Source organism: Chrysemys picta, chromosome 17 (assembly GCF_011386835.1).
Source record: "Chrysemys picta bellii isolate R12L10 chromosome 17, ASM1138683v2, whole genome shotgun sequence".
NCBI classification, from domain to species: domain Eukaryota; kingdom Metazoa; phylum Chordata; order Testudines; family Emydidae; genus Chrysemys; species Chrysemys picta.
Genome location: NC_088807.1, coordinates 26925385 through 26945986, shown reverse-complemented (window position 1 = coordinate 26945986; position 20602 = coordinate 26925385). Strand labels below are relative to the sequence as shown.

Here is a 20602-nt window from a genome sequence, read left to right as displayed (position 1 = left end):
TAAGGGGGGGAGGAAAGGGAATCGGGAACAGGGACACAGGCAAGGCTCTGCGGCGTCAGAGCTGGGAAGGGAACACTGGGGAACAGACTCTATCGGCATATAAAGATAAGCCCAACTGGTGTGAAGGGCTTTGGAATATGCTTGCTTGGACACTAACCCCAATAAACATTGCATTGCTCTAATAAATTTGTTAGTCTCTAAGGTGCCACAAGTACTCCTGTTCTTTTTGCGGATACAGACTAACACGGCTTCTACTCTGAAACATTGCATTGTCTGTGCTTCATACTTCTGGTCTTTTGCTGCTTGCTGTTTGCGTGACAAGAACCAGGGAAGTGGGAGAGTGAAGGTACAGCCCTCTAACAGGGGCCTCTACGTGCTCCTGTAATCCTGCTAGCAACATGGTCCTGATCTTGCTTGGAATGTTGCTCTTGCACCCTGGTCTCCTTTTCACTTGTTCTTCTCGTTGCAGGTTGTGGCATCAATGCTATCACAAACTGGCACTCAAAAGTGGACTCTCACATATTTGTGCTGGAGATGCCATCTCAGAGGGTTGCGATGCTGCTGCCATCCCTGGTGGAATGTTCTTGCTAGGGCTGTGCTCTGCTGGGGGGGGGGAATTTTTGATCCTTGATGCTGGAATAGGGAAGCGTTGGTACCAAAATGTTGCCTTTCTCTCCCTCTCCTCCCCCAATGCATCTGTTAACAAACTTTTGTTTCCACTTACAGTCACTGAGATATCATCACACCCCTCCCATCCTCCTGGCTGTAGAGAGAGGAAGCTGCACTCAGCTAGTGGAGGGTGTGTTAAAAAAGAAGCAAAAATCCTCCTCTTTCACACATTGGTAAGAAAATAGTGCACTGTTCCTTGCAGTCAGTTCTTCACACTGGCGAGGCTGCTGGGACAATGCAACAGGAGGTAAAAGGCCCTAAAAGGGAGCCAGCGATGATGCACCTGAATGTGCTCGAGGAGTTGGAATCACCACAGCAACAGAGCACACCCTACTCCCCCATGGGGGCCTTAGTGCTGCAGCTGTTCTGAATGGGGGCTGTATTTTGCTTTTGAATCCCTCCGTGTAATCCTGTTAACTCCAATTTAGTCGTAATCTGATCTCAGTTCCCCGGTGTGGTGGTGTCACCCTAGTTTGGCATAAGAATAGCCATAGTGGGTCAGACCAAAGGTCCATCTAGCCCAGTATCCTGTCTTCTGACAGTGGCCAATGCCAGGTGCCCCAGAGGGAATGAACAGAACAGGAAATCATCAACTGATCTATTCCGTTGCCCATTCCCAGCTTCTGGCAAACAGGGGCTAGGGACACCATCCCTACCCATCCTGGCTAATAGCCATTGATGGACCTGTCCTCCATGAATTTATCTAGTTCTTTTTTGAACCCTGTTGTAAGTCTTGGCCTTCACAACATCCTCTGACAGAGTTCCACAGGTTGAGTGGGCATTGTGTGAAGAAATACTTCCTTTTGTTTGTTTTAAACCTGCTGTTAATTTAATGTTGTGACCCCTAGTTCTTGAGTCATGAGGAGTAAATAACACTTCCTTATTTACTTTCTCTACACCAGTCCTGCTTTTATAGATCTCTACCCCAACCCCCCTGGGTCATCTCTTTTCCAAGCTGAAAAGTCCCAGTCTTCTTATTCTCTCTTCATATGGAAGCCATTCCATGTGCCCAATCAGATTGGAACAGCAGGGTCTCTGGCACTGTAACCCCAGAGGCCACTTGCACGGTGATGTGCTTTGCTGAATGGGCCTGGCTTTTAAACATCAACATACAAACCAGACTTTTTATTTTAAATCTCCCTAGCAATAACTGCAACTGGAGAGAGAGAGACTGGCCCCAAAGTGGGGGGCTCGTGGGAATGTGGCTCTGTCACTTTAAAGGAGGGGAACACTTACTGGAGGGGTGGGGAGTGCTATGGTGGGGTTCACTTGCCCTCTTTATGCTTCAGAAATTTTTGGGGGTGGGGGGTGCCTGTGAAGGTCTACATAAGCTGTACACAGGGGGTCTAGGTCCTTCCAGTCAGGGTCCAATGGGGGGGGGGGAAGAAATGATGACAACACAGAGTGACACCAGAAAAGGCTCAGTCCCTGGCTGCAGGAGACTGCTAATAGAAGTGCCCACTGTGGCTGAGGTGCATGGGGCAGGAGCAATGAGCCACAAGCAGTACAGTGAGGTTCCTGATTGGTCTGCAATGTAGCCAATGGGGGGGGGGGGGGGGTGAGCCCACTCAGCTAGTCATGCCCACTGGCCTTGATTTCTGATTATGTAACACCCACCCCCACCTGGCCCCTGCTGCGGGGCAGGGAAAACCCCCGCCACTGGCCGGACTTGCTGCCCTAGGGAGAGTCAAATTGCCAAGCTCGGAGTCCAGGTGTGGTTTCATTAGGGCAGGAGACATAAATGCTGCAAAGCAAGCAGCTGGCAAAGAGCCTCGGAAAAGGCTGCGCATGAGAAGATGTTTAGTACTTTTTTGCAAGCCAAGTACCCTCTGTGCTAAGCAGCCTAACTCCATAAGCTCGCAGGCGTGCACCATGAGGCTATACGCAGTGTAGTCGGTACTTTTTTTTTTTTTGCTAATCTATAGGATCTTTTGTTAATTTATAAGCAACATGTTAGACATAAGACTCCACCAGGTGGTAGCTTCCTAATTTTACTTTTTTTAGGTTAATTTAAAAAAAGAAAAAGTACTTCCAAAAGTGACCAGTGTCCATAACCTTTTCAAAGAGAGCAATTAAACTGAGGAAAGTATCTGCCAGAACTGGAGGCAGCACTTCCACTCAGGCCTCAACGATGTGTGTAGGTGGAGCATAGTGGCAGCTCCTTCACTATTTCACAGGAATTGAATAGTCCTGGACTAAGGATTGACACAAGTGACCCAGACCCCTACTGCCTGCCCTGGTGCTTAAACAGTGAGGGGGTATAGCTTCTAGATGATCCATAAATGCAAACAAATGCACCTTGGAAGACATAGGCCTTGCTACACGTGGTGTGTGTAAAACAGCTGCTGTGGGGGATTAATCAACACTGAATTTTATTTGCTATCTTGTCTTCTCCCCTCCCCTCATTAGTGCCAGCACTTGTGGTTTGGATATTTCTGTTATTCCATGGTAGAGGAAGGCAGACCTGGTGATTGTGTGAATCTAGCTCAGTGTATAAGCACATTAACAAGAAGAAAATACCAAGTACTTAGAAAAGGGGCAGATTCTCCATCTTGTGGATGCCTTAGCAACACCAGGCAATGGGGCTTAATTCAGCAATATCTGTAAACACTCAACTCCCCTCCCTCTGCATTAAGTTTCAATAGAATTTACATTAAGGCAAGAGTCTGACTTTCAGAGCAGCACATGGACCATAATGTTAAATAACCAAAGCACAGTGTAGAAGGAAAGCAGAGAGATGCTGCGACAGCCTGAAACTGAGCAGGGGAATCTGTCTTCTCCGCTACACTCTGCAAATGCTGCAGGGTTAGCAATAAGGTGCTTAAAAAGGAGCTGAACAGTGAAACGTTCCTGCCACCCCTCTTCCAGGTGCTGCAACACCCCCAGCTTGAAGGGGTTTCCATTATATACAGGGTTTAACGTTTGGTTCAGTAGCTCTCAGCACCCCTGCTCCCCACCACTAATCTGTCAGTCTCCACAGATTGTCACATCCCTGAATTACAGCAGATCAGGTACATTCAGTTTCACGTAAGGCAGAGACAATGGTGCAAACCCCATCCTCCCTCATGGTACCCACAGACTGTCCATTCCAACTGGCTCAAGACAGCTGTGAACCCAGTTTGCAGCATTGTGTCGCAGAACAGCAAGTGCCATGGGGGGGAAAGCAAAGAGTGGAGCAGGCCAGGCACCCCCTTGACCCCAGCCTCCTCCTCCTTCATGGGCATCACTTGATACAGTCCATCACATGGATCTGCAGTGTATCCATGTCCGGAGCTTGGTACTGGCACTTGGGACAGCAGAAATCCGGCTGCTCCTCGTGGATACTTCGCCTGCGCCCTGCAGCTGGCAGGGGTTGGAAAGGTACTGGGGCCATGTTGTAAACTAGAGGGAGAGAGAAAGTTACTGTCCCGAAGATCGGCACCTTCCCACGCAAATGCCCACTCCTCTGATGCCCCCTACAGGCCTGGGCCATGAGCATTCCCCACCTGGGGAGAGTTTCAAGACTCACCTGGCTGGGGTACAGGTGGGCGCCCCTCCGAATGGCGGTTCCTCATCTCCTCCATCAGAGTCCTTTTCAAAACAGCAAGAGGTTAGAAGTGGGGAGGTCAAAGCAGAACTTCAGCATCCCTTTCCTCCCCCCGTGAGCATTAGAGTGGGGCTCAAACCCCCATGGGACGCAGGGCAGTGGGCATGGCTGGGGCTGGTCGCCAGCATCTCACGGTGGCTCTCCACAGGAGCCCCAGGGGACGAAGCAGCTGTCTGCAGATTCATCTAGCAAGACAGAAAGCTGCACTGAGCTCTGACCCACTCACAGGGCCCACAGGCCAAGGGGCAGGTGTTTGGGGACTGGACACTGACAAAGAACCCTCACCAGGTGGCTCCATTAGCATCTATCATCAGCTTGTCGTAGTCCCGCCGTAGCTGCTCAAACTGCTCCTTCAGATCCTCGCGCTGCTCGTGCAGCTTCTCCCGGGCCTCACGCTCCGCTAGGAAATCCGCCTTGTAGATATCAGCCTGCAGGGGAGGCACCAGTGACCCTGCCCTTCAGCAACCGCATGCAGACGCACAGTTCCCCCGCTCCCCACCCCCCACAACCCACCTGGGCCTTCAGCACCGGGATGGTCTCTAGCACAGCCTTGTGCTGCTCCATGTCCTCCTTCAGCTTGTCAATCAGCTCCTGCTTGGCCACCAGTGCCTCCTCAGCCTGCTGCAGCTGCTGCTGCAGCTCCTCCAGGTGCAGCTCCATGCCCTGGAGCGGGGGAGAGGCCCACAGAACACTGAGCAGCAGGGCACCCGGGGGGCAGGGCTCGCCCCAGCCATGGAAGCCAGCCAAGCAGCCCCCCTCCCCCCGAAACCAGCTCTAAACCCACCTGGCTCTTCTTCTCGCTCTCTAGGCCAGATTTCACGTGCCCATCGTAATCCTGAAAGAGCTGGTGATAGGCTGCCTGCAGCTGGGCCAGCTTCCTCCTGAGGGATAATTGTGAGGTTAGAGGCAGCTCCCCACCCCCCCTTGGCTCCCATACCACCCCAACTCTCCTTCCTCCTCATCTCCGTGGCACATTCCCCCTGCCCCCCAGACAAACAGACACTCCTCTGCTCCATGGCCCCCGTTCCCAGCGCCCACTCACTTCTCCTCTGTGGCGCCCTGTCTCTCCACCCGCAGCGCCGTCTCCAGGTTCTGGGCCTGCATGCGCAGCTGGTCCATCTGCACGCTGTGCTGCTTGTGCAGCGCCTCGGCCTCCCGCTCCAGCTTGCAGCACCGCTCGGCAGCAGCCTGTGCTCTGGTGCACCGGGCAGGGGAGAGATGCCAACGTTAGCAGGGGTCTCAGTCCCATGGGTCCCCTAGATGGCCAAGGCCTGCATCCAACTTCCAGCCTCCCAGGACAGATCAGTGGCTGCAGCCAAACTAACCTGCCGCCAGCCCCAGATCAGGGGGGAAATTCACGGGTGCACACACTCACTTCTCCTCCAGATCCCGCTTCTCCAGCATACAGGCCTCCAGCCGGCTCTGGCTCTCCTGCAACTCCCCCAGCAGTGAGGTCACCTGGGCTTTCACCGAGGCCCTGTCCTCAGTCAGCTGCTGCAGGGAGGGAAGGGACCACACCTTAGTCCAGGCCACACCACCTGGGGGACCTAGATCCAGAGAGGGTGAGGCTGCCGCAGGCTGGGATGGAGCCCCCACCCGCTCCCTTTCCCACTTCCCTGACTCCTTGGAGGAGGGGCTGGTGTCAGATGTGTTTGCACATATGGGTGGGTGATGACGCGGGAATATCCTGAAAATGTTTGTGACTGATATGCATGGCAGTGACTTACTGGACTAGCGATCGCTATCCAGCGGGGGCAGAAGGGTTAAAAAGCTGCTCCTGGGTCTGAGCAGGGAACATGAGGTGGGGGGAGCGTCACATCTAGGGGTTGCTGGAGGATTGGCTGCCACTGACCCATGTCAATGGCAGCCCAAGGACTGAACAATTAACACCTAACAGCAGCAAACTCCAGCAGGCAGAGCTTGGGGACTTAGGAGATTCTGCAGGAAAGACAATGGGGCTGGGTTAATAGCAGGTCTCACCATTGGCCTCTCTGTGGTGATCGAAGGGCGTCCAAAGCTGCACCCAAGTGACTAAACCCAGCTCTGTCTGGAGAACGCCTGGCTGCAGGGCGTAACTGGCTGGTGTGTATGGGTCCCTGCAGAGTGTAAAAGTCTCTCCCAGGAGTCTCTCTCGGAGGGCCGGAGCCTGGGGGCTCTGTCTCTGACGCAATAAAGCTGCATGGCCTCCCCTGACGGAAGAGGGGGACCCCTTGGGGGCAGGGGGCATGCTTACGGGGTTCCGACGAGGGGCTGTTTAAAGGCTGGGGCCTAGCACCCATCCTGTGGGGCCTTGACTTGGGCTGTATTTACCTCCAGCTGTTTCCTCAGGGCCTGAAGCTGCTGCTCGGCCTGCTGCTCAGCCTCCTGTGCCCTGGCTCCCAGCTTGGCCATCTCCTCCCGCACCAATGCCAGCTGCTGCTTCAGCCCCACGCTCCTGCCAGGGAACCCGCACAGCGAGGTGATGGGTCAGCACCGAGAGCCCTGCCACCTACCCCCCACGCTGAGTGTCCGGCATCCCCCTCCCATCCACCATCAACCCCCCACCCCGAGTGTCCCCCAGCCTCCTGCACAAAACCTGACCCACTCCATCCCCCAAGCGCTGAGAGCACCCTGCATCCCACCTCCCCTCACGCCCCCACACAGCATAGCCCCCTGCATCAGCCCAACACGCACGCAGGCGCCAGCGCCATCCCCAGTGGCACAAGTCCGAGCCAGGAAGCAACTTACTCCTCCTCCGTCTCCTTCAGCCTCCTCTGCAGCAGCTCGGCTGCGTCCCGCCTGCTGAAAGGACATGCAGGGCGGGTGAGGGGTACCCAGCAGATCCGAGCCCAAGGGGACTGGTGCTCAGCCCCTGGGGAGCTCTCTGCTCCCCTCAATCACAGACCCCCTGCCACACATTAATCAGTCATTCCTGCCACGAAGGACGTGGCCCATGGTGTCCACAAAGGAGGATTCCTGTTGTTCCCTCTTCAGAACCTGCCCCCTTTTCCCTGCAATGGGGAAGGGACGCCCAGACTGGGGGCAAGGGGGGCCAGGCACTGGCGGGGGTCTCCCAGCCTCACTGTATCACCCTATCCAGCACGAGAGTTGCTCTTACCCGCTGTCCCCGCCGCCCTGCAGGGCCTCCAGCTCCACCGGCCTCTCCAGCTGGACCCCATTCTCCTGTGAACGACACTGGCACTACTGAGCCACAGCTACCACCAGAACCAGCCCAACTCCCCCTGCCCCCTGGGAAACAGTCCCAGGCTGAGTAGGGCCAACCTGACACCAGCAGGAGCCCAGGTCTCCCTGCCCAGCACAGGGCATGCCAAGAACAGGGTCCCATTCCCCGTCCCAGGAACAGGGCTCACCCCATTTCTCCCAGCACCTCTATGGCTGGGGCCTGTCAACGTCCCTATGACACCCCCCCCCCCCCCCACAGAACCCTTGATTCTGTGAGGACGTGGGATTTTTCTGATGCCTCTCTGTGCCTCCGTTTCCCCACCCCATACTTTTCATTGCTACCCAGTGTGTGTGTGTGGGGGGGGGGGGGGTGTCATCAAGTTTGCTTTGGGGCTGCGCAGGACCGAGCGGTAGGAATGGTTCATTGAGGAACCCGCTGAAAGCGACCCAGATCAATGCAGCGCCTGAGAACATGGAAACCCCCCATGGCCAGAACACTGACACCTAACATCCCACTACCCAGAGGAAGGATGTCCCCCCAGCTCGCCCCCCTCAGCAAGGAATCTGAGCAGAGAGCAGCTGGAGAACACTTCTTAAACTGTTTTCAGTTAAGTCTGCAGCTTTTGGGGGACGTGGTTCAGACCTGGGTCTGTGTTTGCAGCAGGCTAGCGTGTCTGGCTCAACAAGACAGGATACTGAAGTCCCAAGCTGCCAGGGAAAACAGACCCAGAGGTAGTCTCAGCAAATCAGGTGGCAGTCCCAAGGGGGTTTCTGTCATCTGTATCCATGTTGGGCAATGATGTTCTTAAGGCCTCATTTTAAAGCAGGGGTGAGCACTGGGGGTTCCTTTGGGAACAGCTGGTCTGATAATTCTGGGAGCATCCAGTGGATCAGGGGCTGGGCACTCAGGGGGATGCTGGGTCATTGCTAGCCTGCGTGTGCTGAGGAGAGGCCTGGTGCTGCCCATGGGCGAAGCCAGCAGGGAGCTGAACCCTGGCTGGTCCAGGCAAGGCTCCCTCGCGTTAAGGGCAGGTGGGAGCGAGGTGCCCTGGGTCCCTGGGGAGAGATGGGGGCATTACGGGTAACATTCATATCCCCCTCCCCAACCAGTGCCTTACCTTGACCCTCACACCAGCCTCTCCTGGGGGCTGCACCTGCTGCTGGATCTGAGCCTGCAGAGCCCGGTTGGCCTCCTGGAGCTGCTCCAGCTGCTCCTTCAGCAGCTGCAGGGTCTCCGGGCCAGGGGCCTGGGGGAACAGGGAGAGTGAGGGACAGACATCACAGGCTGCCCCCCCTCCCCCACAAGCCAGCGCTCCCACCCTGCCCCCTGCTGCGAGAGGCCAGGGCTGGAAAAACCAGGACCTCCTCCCAGGCCAGAGTGCCCCTGATGGGCCTTTTTCCTTCTACTCTCTCACTAGCACAGCTGTGGATGAGGCAAAGAAGGGACTTTTGGGGGTGGGGATATTCTGTTCCTCAGGGAATTGGGAGCTGGGTTAGGGGAGATTCTCCTCTCCCCCCCCCCCAGGTGTGTCTCACCATCATGGGCTCAGCCAACTCCTGGGTCAGGGTCATAGTGTCCGCCTCCTCTGGCTCAGGGATCTCCTTCTCCAAGGCGCTCAGCTGGGAAGTTGCAAAAGAATCAGTCATCTGAGAAGAGCCCGCTGTCCTGACCTACCTCCCGACACCCCATGGCCCTGCTGCAGAAAGGAACTGAGCCAGGGAACCGCAGAGAGCTCAGTGCCCAGGTGAGACCACCTCATGGGCTTGGTGTTGGGGGGAGGTGGCACAGCATACCCCTGCAACCCCTCTTTCCCCTTGTTATGGGGGAGTAGGAAGCTCTCCGATACCTGCTGCCTTCCCTTGAGCTGCTCCACCTCCCAGAGGGCCTGCTCCAGTTGACACTTCATCTCGGTCCGCTCAGCGTTCAGCTTCTCCACCACATCCCGGGCCTCCTGGAAACGGAGCATCAGGAAGTCCTTCTCCTTGCGCTGAGCGACCTTGAAGCGCAGGAACTCCTGGTAGCGCTGCCGCAGCATCTGGTTACTCTGCCGAATGGCCTCTGCCCCAGGGACAGCGAGAGTGTTAGCCTGGTGCTGGCTGAGTTCCTACCTTCCCTCTGTGAGGGGCACACCCCTTACCGGCTCTCCAACCCCATCCATCTCTCTGGGACAAAGGGGGAAGTTTGGTAATGTGTATGAAGCACACACGGGCATCAGTTTCCCTCTGCGCTTCGCATTGCTGTGCATGGCCTGGGATGGCATGAATAGGTCGCTCAAGGACTGCCTGACACCCACCCACAGCAGCGGAGGATGCAGAAAGACAACGGGCAGGACATGCCAGGTCACATCTAGCAACAACCCAGTAGAAGGAGGTTTTCTCCCACCCTGAAGCCCATTTAAGCAATTTAAGCCCATTGCTTCTTGTCCTGTCCTCAGACGTCCAGGAGAACAAGTTTTCTCCCTCTTATTCTCTATCCCCTTTTTAATGATTCCTAACATCCTGTTTGCTTTTTTGACTGCCGCTGCACACTGCGTGGACGTCTTCAGAGAACTATCCACGATGACTCCAAGATCTTTTTCCTGATTCATTGTAGCTAAATTAACCCCAACTATACATACAATATGATGGGGGCTATTTTTTCCAATGTGCATTACCTTACATTTATCCACATTAAATTTCATTTGCCATTTTGTTGCCCAATCACTTAGTTTTGTGAGATCTTTTTGAAGTTCTTCACAGTTTGCTTTGGTCTTAACTATCTTGAGCAGCTTAGTATCATCTGCAAACTTTGCCACCTCACTGTTTACCTCTTTTGCCAGATCATTCATGAATAAGTTGAATAGGATCCGTCCGAGCACTGACCCTTGGGGAACACCACTAGTTACCCCTCTCCATTCTGAACATTTACCATTTATTCCTATCCTTTGTTCCCTGTCTTTTAACCAGTTCTCAATCCATGAAGGGATCTTCCCTCTTATCCCATGACAACTTAATTTATGTAAGAGCCTTTGGTGAGGGACCTTGTCAAAGGCTTTCTGGAAATCTAAGTACACTATGTCCACTGGATCCCCTTTGTCCACGTTTGTTGACCCCTTCAAAGAACTCTAATAGATTAGTAAGACACGATTTCCCGTTACAGAAACCATGTTGACTTTTGCCCAACAATTTATGTTCTTCTATGCGTCTGACAATTTTATTCTTTACAATTGTTTCAACTAATTTGCCCAGTACTGATGTTAGACTTACCGGTCTGTAATGGGGCCCAACCAATGGAAGGGGTGACTTCCAAGGGACTAGTTACAGGCTAGGTCATAGACCAGACCCTGTGGATCCATGACATTGTGGGGGGTGGGTGACAGGCAGCAGGGACTAGCCGCAGCGCAGTGCCCCAGCCCTTAACCTGCCCCCCCTCCCATGGGGAACAGGGACTAGCCGCAGCGCATCCCAGCCCTCAACCCCCTCCCCATGAGGAGCAGGGACCAGCTGCAGCGCCCCCCAGCCCTCAACACCCCCCCCCATGGGGAGCATGGACCAGCCGCAGCACACCCCAGCCCTTAACCCCCCCCCCCATGGGGAACAGGGACTAGCCGCAGCGCACTGCCCCAGCCCTCAAACCCCGCCCCCCATGGGGAGCAGGAACTAGCCACAGCACAGCGCCCCAGCCCTCAACTCCCCACCATGGGGAGCATGGACCAGCCGCAGCACACCCCAGCCCTTAACCCCCCCCATGAGGAACAGGGACTAGCCATAACACAGCGCATCCCAGTCCTCAACCCCCTCCCCATGGGGAGCATGGACCAGCCGCAGCATACCCCAGCCCTTAACCACCCCCCATAGGGAACAGGGACTAGCCATAGCCCACCCCCCCAGCCCTTAACCACCCCCCCATGGGGAACAAGGACTAGCCGCAGCGCATCCCAGCCCTTAACCACCCCCCCATGGGGAGCATGGACCAGCCGCAGCGCATCCCAGCCCTCAACCACCCCCCCATGGGGAACAGGGACTAGCCGCAGCGCATCCCAGCCCTCAACCCCCTCCCCATGAAGAACAGGGACTAGCCGCAGCGCCCCCCCAGCCCTTAACCTCCCCCCATGGGGAAGAGGGACTAGCCGCAGCGCAGCACACCCCAGCCCTCAACCCCCCCCATGGGGAGCATGGACCAGCCACAGCACACCCCAGCCCTTAACCCCCCCATGGGGAACAGGGACTAGCCACAACACAGCGCCCCCCAGCCCTCAACGCCCCCCATGGGGAACAGGGACTAGCCGCAGCGCCCCCCAGCCCTCAACCCCCTCCCCATGAGGAGCAGGGACCAGCTGCAGCACACCCCAGCCCTTAACCCCCCCCCCCCATGGGGAACAGGGACTAGCCACAGCGCCCCACAGTCCTCAACCCCCCCCCATGGGGAACAGGGACCAGCTGCAGCGCCCCCCAGCCCTCAACCCCCTCCCCATGAGGAGCAGGGACCAGCTGCAGCGCCCCCCAGCCCTTAACCCCCCCCCATGGGGAACAGGGACTAGCCACAGCGCCCCCCAGCCCTCAACCCCACCTCCCCCCGGGCTGCAGGGACTAGCCGCAGCACAGCACGTCCCAGCTCTCGACCCACCCGCCCCGGCGAGCAGCGCCCCGGCCCCCAGTCGGGAGATGAGGCCTGCAGGGGGCCCGGCTCTTCCTCACCCTTCAGGTCCTGGTTCTCGGCCACGAAGCGCTGCAGGGCCTCGTGCCCGCCCAGGTCGGAGGGCAGCTGCCAGGCCGCCACCCTGCCCAGGGACGAGTCCTCGCCCAGGGCTCCGCAGTCGCCACCTGAGCCCCCGCTTGGCTGCACCATCTCGCAGCTCCGGCGCTGCCGGGTCCCGTTCATCCAGCCTGGCAGGCCCCGGCCTGCGGAGAGAGATGGCGGCGGATGAACGGGGGGGGCGGGGGGGGGCGCCAGCCAGATGGGCCCGGACACCTGGGTTCAAATTCGCGGGGGGAGAAGAGGCGGTGGGGCGGGGGGAACTCGGACACCTGGGTTCCCCGGCCGGAGGGGGGGGGGGGGGCTTGGATGACTGGGTCCCTCGGCCAGAAGTCCTAGTACCTGCGTCTCGCCCCGCCCGGCTCCCACTTCCCCCTTCTCTCTTCCGGGATCGCGGCTCCGTCCCACTCCCCACGGAAATGCTGCCAAAGGACCCGGAAGCGGAAGAGACGCTCGACAACAAGAACGGACCCCATTGGGAACCGGTCCGGCGCGGGACCGCTTCCGCCTCGCTAGGTGTCATGGCGGGGCCAGGGCGAGGCCGCCGATTGGCTGGGCGGGCAGGAGGCGGGGCCGAGATGGGGAGCCGGGCGGGCAGGGGGCGGGGCCGGGACCGGGCGAGCAGGGGGCGGGGCCGGGATGGGGAGCTGGGCGAGCAGGGGGCGGGGCCGAGGCCGAGGCCGGGGCCGGGCGGGCAGGGGGCGGGGCCAGGACCGGGCGGGTAGCGGGCGGGGCCGGGATGGGGAGCCGGGCGAGCAGGGGGCGGGGCCGGGATGGGGAGCCGGGCGAGCAGGGGGCGGGGCCGGGACCGGGCGGGCAGGGGGCGGGGCCGGGATGGGGAGCCGGGCGGGCAGGGGGCGGGGGCGGGACCGGACGGGCAGGAGGCGGGGCCGGGATGGGGAGCCGGGCGAGCAGGGGGCGGGGCCGGGACCGGGCGAGCAGGGGGCGGGGCCGGGATGGGGAGCCGGGCGGGCAGGGGGCGGGGCCGGGACCGGGCGGGCAGGGGGCGGGGCCGCGATGGGGAGCCGGGCGAGCAGGGGGCGGGGCCGGGACCGGGCGGGTAGGGGGCGGGGGCGGGGCCGGGACCGGGCGGGTAGGGGGCGGGGCCGGGATGGGGAGCCGGGCGAGCAGGGGGCGGGGCCAGGGCCGGGACCGGGCGGGTAGGGGGCGGGGCCGGGACCGGGCGGGCAGGGGGCGGGGCCGGGATGGGGAGCCGGGCGAGCAGGGGGCGGGGCCGGGATGGGGAGCCGGGCGAGCAGGGGGCGGGGCCGGGACCGGGCGGGCAGGGGGCGGGGCCGGGATGGGGAGCCGGGCGAGCGTTGGGCCGGCGGCAGAGCGGGAGCGAGACCCGGGGAGCGGTAGGAAGCGCGCAGGGCGGCGCTGGGGGATGAGGAGGCTGGGAGGTGGGGGGCAGGGAACAGGGGGAGGTGGGGGCATGTGGGAGCTGGGGGCAGGGAACAGGGGGAGTGGGGGGGGATGTGGGAGCTGGGGAGCAGGGAACAGGGAGGTGGGGGCACGTGGGAGCTGGGGAGCAGGGAACAGGGGGAGTGGGGGGCATGTGGGAGCTGGGGGGGCAGGGAACAGGGGGAGTGGGGGGGGATGTGGGAGCTGGGGGGGCAGGGAACAGGGGGAGTGGGGGGCATGTGGGAGCTGGGGGGGCAGGGAACAGGGGGAGTGGGGGGCATGTGGGAGCTGGGGGGGCAGGGAACAGGGGGAGTGGGGGGGGATGTGGGAGCTGGGGGGGCAGGGAACAGGGGGAGTGGGGGGGCATGTGGGAGCTGGGGGGGCAGGGAACAGGGGGAGTGGGGGGCATGTGGGAGCTGGGGGGGCAGGGAACAGGGAGAGTGGGGGGCATGTGGGAGCTGGGGGGGCAGGGAACAGGGGGAGTGGGGGGCATGTGGGAGCTGGGGGGGCAGGGAACAGGGGGAGTGGGGGGCATGTGGGAGCTGGGGGGGCAGGGAACAGGGGGAGTGGGGGGCATGTGGGAGCTGGGGGGGCAGGGAACAGGGGGAGTGGGGGGCATGTGGGAGCTGGGGGGGCAGGGAACAGGGGGAATGGGGGGCATGTGGGAGTGGGGGGGCAGGAACAGGGGGAGTGGGGAGCATTTGGGAGCTGGGGGGCAGGGAACAGGGGGAGTGGGGGGCATGTGGGAGCTGGGGGGTAGGGAACAGGGAGGTGGCATGTGGGAGCTGGGGGGCAGGGAACGGGGGGAGTGGGGGGCATGTGGGAGCTGGGGGGGCAGGGAACAGGGGGAGTGGGGGGGGGATGTGGGAGCTGGGGGGGCAGGGAACAGGGGGAGTGGGGGGGATGTGGGAGCTGGGGGGCAGGGAACGGGGGAGTGGGGGGCATGTGGGAGCTGGGGGGCAGGGAACGGGGGAGTGGGGGGCATGCGGGAGCTGGGGGGCAGGGAACAGGGAGGTGGGGGCATGTGGGAGCTGGGGAGCAGGGAACAGGGGGAGTGGGGGGCACGTGGGAGCTGGGGGGCAGGGAACAGGGAGGTGGGGGGCATGTGGGAGCTGGGGGGCAGGGAACTGGGGAATGGGGGGCATACGGGAGCTGGGGGGCAGGGAACAGGGAGGTGGGGGCATGTGGGAGCTGGGGGGCAGGGAACTGGGGAATGGAGGGCATGCGGGAGCTGGGGGCAGGGAGGTGAGGGCATACGGGAGCTGGGGGGCAGGGAACAGGGGGAGTAGGGGGCATGTGGGAGTGGGGGAGCAGGGAACAGAGTGGGGGGCATGTGGGAGTGGGGGGGCAGGGAACAAGGGGAATGGGGGACATGTGGGAGCTAGGGGGCAGGGAACTGGGGAATGGGGGGCATGTGGGAGCTGGGGGGTAGGGAACAGGGAGGTGGCATGTGGGAGCTGGGGGGCAGGGAACGGGGGGAGTGGGGGGCATGTGGGAGCTGGGGGGCAGGGAACGGGGGGAGTGGGGGGCATGTGGGAGCTGGGGGGCAGGGAACGGGGGAGTGGGGGGCATGTGGGAGCTGGGGGCAGGGAAAAGGGAGGTGGGAGCATGTGGGAGCTGGGGGGCAGGGAAAAGGGAGGTGGGAGCATGTGGGAGCTAGGGGGCAGGGACCAGGGAGGTGGGGGCATGTGGGAGCTAGGGGGCAGGGAACTGGGGAATGGGGGGCATACGGGAGCTGGAGGGCAGGGAACAGGGGGAGTGGGGGGCATGTTGGAGCTGGGGGCAGGGAACAGGGAGATGCATGTGGGAGCTGGGGGGCAGGGAACGGGGGAGTGGGGGGCATGTGGGAACGGGGACACTGGGGGTGGGGGCCTCTGGGGAGATCAGGTGCAAGGGGTGCATGGAGTAGTGGGAGGGGACCAGGAGTTAGAGGGCACTGGGGGGTAGGAATGGGGGGAGCAGGGGGACACTGGGGCCAATGAGGGCACTGGGAGGGCAGGAGGGTGCTGGGGGTTGAGGAGCAAGTGGGTGTGGTTAGCTGGGGGGGCTGGAGCTAGGTGTCACTGGGGAGCAGGACTGCACAGGGTTCTGGTGTCTGGGGCTGTACTTGAGGCAGGACCCAACAGTGAACCTTCCCCCTGCGCCTATCCCGGGATTTCTCCTCACACCCCCACCTGGCCTCATTTCCCCTCCGCCATGGGGCTCCTCTGCCCTGCAGCTCAGTATCTGCCCATCCTGTTGGACAAGCAGAGACCTGTTGCCCTGCTCCCCCGGGTGCTGGCTGGGGGAGCCACAAACTGGGCCAGCCCTCCCAGGGGCGGGGAGTCCAGCTCACCCAAACTGGCCTGGTCTCTCTCTTGCTCTTAGGGAGCAGCAATTCAAGCACCATGACTCTTCAGCGGGAGCTGAGCCGCTCGCAGGTGTGCGGGATGATGCGTGAGGAGCTCTGCCAGGGCAAGGACTTCCTCCAGTCCGACACCCACATCTTCATCATCATGGGGGCCTCGGTGAGTACCCACAGCCCAGCCTGGAGCCATCCAGGCAGGTGCCCCATGCCGGCGCCTTCTCCTGGGGCGCCTGGCCCATGCAGCGCCTCCAGCCTTAACCCAAGTCACCTGTGCCGGAGTCTGCATACAGTCAGCGCTGAGGGTGGCCAAGGAGCAACCTGTAGGTCTCTCTGGAGCACTGAGTGAGGGGATGGATCTGGGCAGCGGTCCCCAGGGATGGACCCAGATCCCCCTCAAAGGGCTCTGTGTTTCCGTGGGCTGGGACCCTGAAATCCCTCTGGCCCATGGCTCTGGGGGCTGTGGCAAGATTGATCTTCCCCTGGAGAGACAGCAGCCCTGAAGCACCACATGGCTGCAGGATTGTCCCCGGTCTCCAGCCTCCCTTGGGGCTACTCGGGTACTGCCGCACGGGGCTCGAAGGAGAGGGCAGGGATTGTACCAGCTGAGATAATTAGTGCTGATGGCTGCAGCCAGGCTGCCCGGCACCGGGCACCGAGTGACTCAACTTCCTGCAACGAGTTGTGTAACACAGGCAGCGATTACAGCTCCGTGTGGAACCTGGCCCAGCAGCAGGAGCTGTGGGGGTGGGGAGCTAATCCCTGTAGGCACAGATCGGGGTTAGCTGTGTGCCCAGCCATGGGGAAACCCGAGGCCTGGGTGCACTGCTGGTGCTGGCTGTGGCTTGGCCAGACCCCACCTTGTCTTGATCCTGTGAGCAGTAGCAGGATTTCAGCAAGCAAATGTGTGTGACTGAGATCATCCCAGTGCCCTCAAATTCACCCACCACCCCAAATTTGCCCTGACACTCCCAGATGCCCCCAAAACTGCACCACCCACAGTCATCCTTTAGGCCCCTGAAACCACCCCAGCCTCCCCACACTCACCCCAATGCCCCCCCCTCCCCAATTCGCTGAAACTGCCCCAGTTCCCTCTCCAGGGCCTTCAGTTTAACCATTTTCTACCTCGCTTTCTGGTTCCCTCTGCTCTCAGAGGGCTGTGATGGTGACACTCACGCTGTGGGATCCGTGGTGTTAGCACAAGGGGAAGTGCCAGGCGCTGCTGAGTCACTGTGCACAGAGGAGAGCGAGGCTGCTCTAGCCCCGGTGCTGGTGGTGGGTGGGCTTTGTCCTCGTACAGCGAGAGGTGTATGGTCACATGGATGTGGCTATCGCTATAAGTCTTGGCACAGATGAGCCCCACGTAGCTCTTACTTCCATGTAGCTAGGTACGGTCAATGCTACACCGCTCATCCTTGCTAGCTTCATGGAAGTAAATCTCCCTTATCTCGTGGCAGCGTGGGACATCTAGTGCAACACGTGTGTGTCCCGGGCCAGAGAATCTCACCCACTTCGGCCCCTGGTTAGCCAGTACCTTGTGTGTGGCTCCAGCATCTTCAGCAAGGTAGCCCGGCTGGACTGGGAGGCAGCAGAGACGGAGAAGCCATCGCTTCACTCGGGTGCTGGTTCCGATGGCTAATCACCGCCACAGGTGCCTTATTGCTGGACTGAATTTCTCTAGCTTCTGCTTCCCTTTCCCGGGGCTGGGGCTGCCTTTCTCCTCAGCGCTGGAATCAGTCTTCCTTTGAAATGCTAAACAGATGGAGCCCTTTAGGGCTCTTGCATTTTTCTCCAGCCTTTGAATAATTTTTCTGGCTCCTTTCTCCGCCCTCTGCAATTTTTCCACAGCCTTTTTAAAATGTGGCCACAAGAACTGGACGCAATATCCCAAGGCCGTGTCCGGTGGTAAAATCCCCTCCCTGCTTCTCCTCACGGCTGCCCTGTTGATACACCCCAGGATCCCCAACGTGGCCCTGGGAGCTCGGGTTGTTCACTAAGCCCTCTAGGTCCTTCTCAGATTCACGGCTTTCCAGAGACTGCTCCCGTGCAGTGGGCTCCTTGTTCCTAGGTGTGTAATGCACACCTCTTTGCAGAGATTGGGGCTGGGTCGGACATCACACGCACTCCCCCCGCTCCACCCCGAGTGGAAGCAGGGCCCCTGTTATGCTACGTGCTGCATGGACACAAGTCCCTATGCTGTAGTGGGGAAACTGAGGCATGGAGCGATTCGGTGACTAGTCCAAAGTCGCACAGGGCAGTTGAACCCAGGAGCCTGGCTCCCATTCCCCCAGCTTCATGTGTAGTGGGTTAACCCCAAGTTAGTGGAGCCGATGCCCTCTGTAGCCCCTCTCACATCAGGGAATCACAGGCAGGAGCTAGGCGCCCCCATTCTATGAGCCGGGCCAGGGCCAGCTGTGGTGGGGGGCTGCCCCTGCCATCCCTTGGGGTCTCTGGGGGTCAGGCAGGGATGGCCCAAGCTGAATCCCTGGCACGTGCCCCCCCCCCCCCCCCCAGCAGAGGGAGGGAGGAGAAAGCCAGCTTATCAGTGTTTGTGATAGATAAGGAGTTTCATTGGCTTCCTGTTCATTTCCCAGGGCTTTGTGTAGGGAAATGGGCCAGGTTCTGGGGGAGCTGAAATCTGGGTCACGGAATGAGCAGAAGGTGGTGTCTGGCTCCCGGGCAGGGCAGGTGGGAAACACGAATGTCCTTGCTGTCATATGTGGGGGAGGGGAGCTGTGGACGTGCTGGTTCGGCTGGCCCGGACATCTGGGTCTCACTGGCTCATTTTCACCCCTAGCTGACCAGGGCCCTGCACAGCCATTTCCTGACCTGGGACTGACATCCCTGCTCTGTGTGTGTTTGTGTGTATGTACACTGACTTGCTCCAAGCTCAGACACCTTCCCTGGGGCACTGCCCCGGTGAGTCATGCAGGGGAGGAAGGCTGTGACTCACTGCTTTGTTTTGTCCCCATCTCCCTCTCTCTGAACCAGTTTGCATTGAATTGGGCTGGTGGGTGGAGCCAACATGGGATAAGAGCAACACTAGGTCAGGCTGGGAGCCTCCCCCCCCCACCCCACCCCGCCTCCCGGGACAAACTTGCATAACCCTCGGCCAGGCTGGGCCTAGCTGAACAGGAGGCAGCTAAGCCGCTGCAGGTGCTGCATGGGGCTAGTGGGTGGGATGGGGGGCGGTGACCCTTTCAGCCGGCAGAGAAGCCCTCAGAGCTAGACCCTTGGGTATTAATCGACCCACCTAGTGTGATCCTCCCTGCTCCGCCCCCCGTGTCTAACTCGCCCCATAGGTCCCACTGTGTCTGCACCCACCTCCTTGCCCCCTGTGTCTGACCCACCCCAGAGCAGCATCCCAAGGGGACAGCCTGGCTCTACAGAGCCCCCAAACCCCCAGGGTGGGACAGACAGACGGGGATCCATCCCCACAGACAACATGTGGTCCCATCTGGGGGACATCCCTACCGGCGCAGACAGGGGGCTGGTGTTTGCTTGCACTGGCTGCGGCAGACAATGAGCCCATGTTGTCATCCTGCGTGCACAGACTTCACGGTCACAGACTTCACGGTCAGTCAGAGGTCAAATGGGACAGTCTGTGTGGCTCAGTCCGGGGAGTCGCCCTGTCACCAAGAACCGCCTTTCGTTTGGGTGCTGAGCCTCTGTGACTCAGCAAATCCCTGTTACTTGCAACCCAATCAGCCTGATCTGCCCCTCCCCTTCCCTCCCCCCCAGCAAACAGCACCCGTGAGCAGGATGTGGGGCCTGGCACGGAGCCCGTGAGTACACCTGCCTGCCTGCTTGCAGCACTGTGGCAGCTTAGTTCAGCTCCTCCCTCCCGCAGAGCCACACCCCACCCTGGGTAAAGGCCCAAAGCTGCAAAGAAAGGATGTGTGAGGGTATGGGTAGACCTGGGGCGACTGTGTCATGCAGAGAGGGGTGGGGAATTGGATATGAGGCCTTTCCCCGTAGGGGGCGCTGGCTCTGATCTGGCTCCAGGGCAGGGACTGGCTGACTCGGGGGGGCAGGGAATGGGGCACAGGGCCTTTCCCCTCTAGGGGGCACCAGCTCCCATCCAGCCCCAGGGCAGGGAGGTGGGAATGGGGCACAGGGCCTTTCCCTGCCTGTTTGCTGCTATGACATCCCCTTTGTCTGTTCCAGGGTGACTTGGCCAAGAAGAAGATCTACCCAACCATCTGGTAAGTCCCTCTTCCCGCCCCCCCCCCGCCCCCACCCAGCCGGGGCTGTGTGGTGGTGACCCGGTGCCTCAGTGGTCTGGCGTCGGGTGACCCAACTGAACTATCTTCCAGGTGGCTCTTCCGGGATGGTCTCCTGCCCGATGACACCTACGTGGTGGGCTACGCCCGCTCCCAGCTCACCGTGGCCGACATCCGCAAGCAGAGCCAGCCCTACTTCAAGGTGTGGCCCCCTCAACTTGCCCACCTGCACCTCTCCAGAGCAGGGGAGAGCCTGGGGTCCCCAGCCCTGGGGTGTGTGTGTCTGGGGTACAGCTCCCTGATAGTGGGGGGCAGGGCCTTTATCCCTGGGATTGGGTGGGGTATGTGGCTGGGTGTCCCCCAGTGCCTTAGCTGACTAGGGGGGCCGTGTCCCTCAGCTGATGGCAGCTGCGTCCTCTCCCTCCAGGTGGAGCCGGATGAGCAGAAGAAGCTGGAGGAGTTCTTTGCCCGGAACAGCT

At 60.4% G+C, this 20602-nt stretch overlaps 2 protein-coding genes across 13 annotated transcripts in view; one reads left to right on the top strand and one right to left on the bottom strand.

Annotated features, from left to right (window-relative positions):
• Positions 1 to 2598: 2598 nt before the first annotated feature.
• IKBKG (inhibitor of nuclear factor kappa B kinase regulatory subunit gamma) lies at positions 2599 to 12691 on the bottom strand. Of its 12 annotated transcripts, none has more exons than XM_065571517.1 (15): positions 12495 to 12691; positions 12095 to 12298; positions 9265 to 9476; positions 8954 to 9037; positions 8536 to 8664; positions 7353 to 7417; positions 6983 to 7036; positions 6566 to 6701; positions 5631 to 5749; positions 5298 to 5450; positions 5040 to 5136; positions 4769 to 4918; positions 4541 to 4683; positions 4178 to 4239; positions 2599 to 4050 (listed from the first exon to the last, which is right to left on the bottom strand). In XM_065571517.1, exons 1-15 carry the CDS (start codon positions 12673 to 12675, stop codon positions 3893 to 3895), a joined length of 1947 nt encoding a protein of 648 aa, XP_065427589.1. In that variant the 5' UTR covers positions 12676 to 12691; the 3' UTR covers positions 2599 to 3892. The 12 variants fall into 12 exon arrangements, with proteins under 12 accessions (XP_065427589.1, XP_065427591.1, XP_065427594.1 ...); XM_065571519.1 differs by having other exon boundaries at positions 5631 to 5746; XM_065571522.1 differs by having other exon boundaries at positions 5631 to 5746; positions 6566 to 6689.
• A 726-nt stretch (positions 12692 to 13417) lies between these two features.
• G6PD (glucose-6-phosphate dehydrogenase) overlaps positions 13418 to 20602 on the top strand; it is a 12996-nt gene continuing 5811 nt past the window's right edge. The window contains 5 exon segments of the mRNA XM_065570685.1: positions 13418 to 13510; positions 15924 to 16063; positions 20068 to 20105; positions 20217 to 20325; positions 20551 to 20602. The exon segment at positions 20551 to 20602 is cut by the window's right edge and continues 358 nt beyond it. Of these exon segments, the coding sequence (XP_065426757.1) occupies positions 13453 to 13510; positions 15924 to 16063; positions 20068 to 20105; positions 20217 to 20325; positions 20551 to 20602 (397 nt within the window). The 5' untranslated portion in view covers positions 13418 to 13452.

What these genes read in the sequence shown, in the direction of transcription:
- IKBKG (XM_065571517.1), bottom strand. Translation starts at nt 12,675, where the DNA reads ATGACACCTAGCGAGGCGGAAGCGGTCCCGCGCCGGACCGGTTCCCAA. An exon ending in CGAGAACCAGGACCTGAAGG is followed by an intron (nt 9,477 to 12,094) that starts GTGAGGAAGAGC and finishes TCCCTGGGGCAG; the next exon opens with AGGCCATTCGGCAGAGTAAC. An exon ending in AGAGCGAGAAGAAGAGCCAG is followed by an intron (nt 4,919 to 5,039) that starts GTGGGTTTAGAG and finishes CCCCCGCTCCAG; the next exon opens with GGCATGGAGCTGCACCTGGA.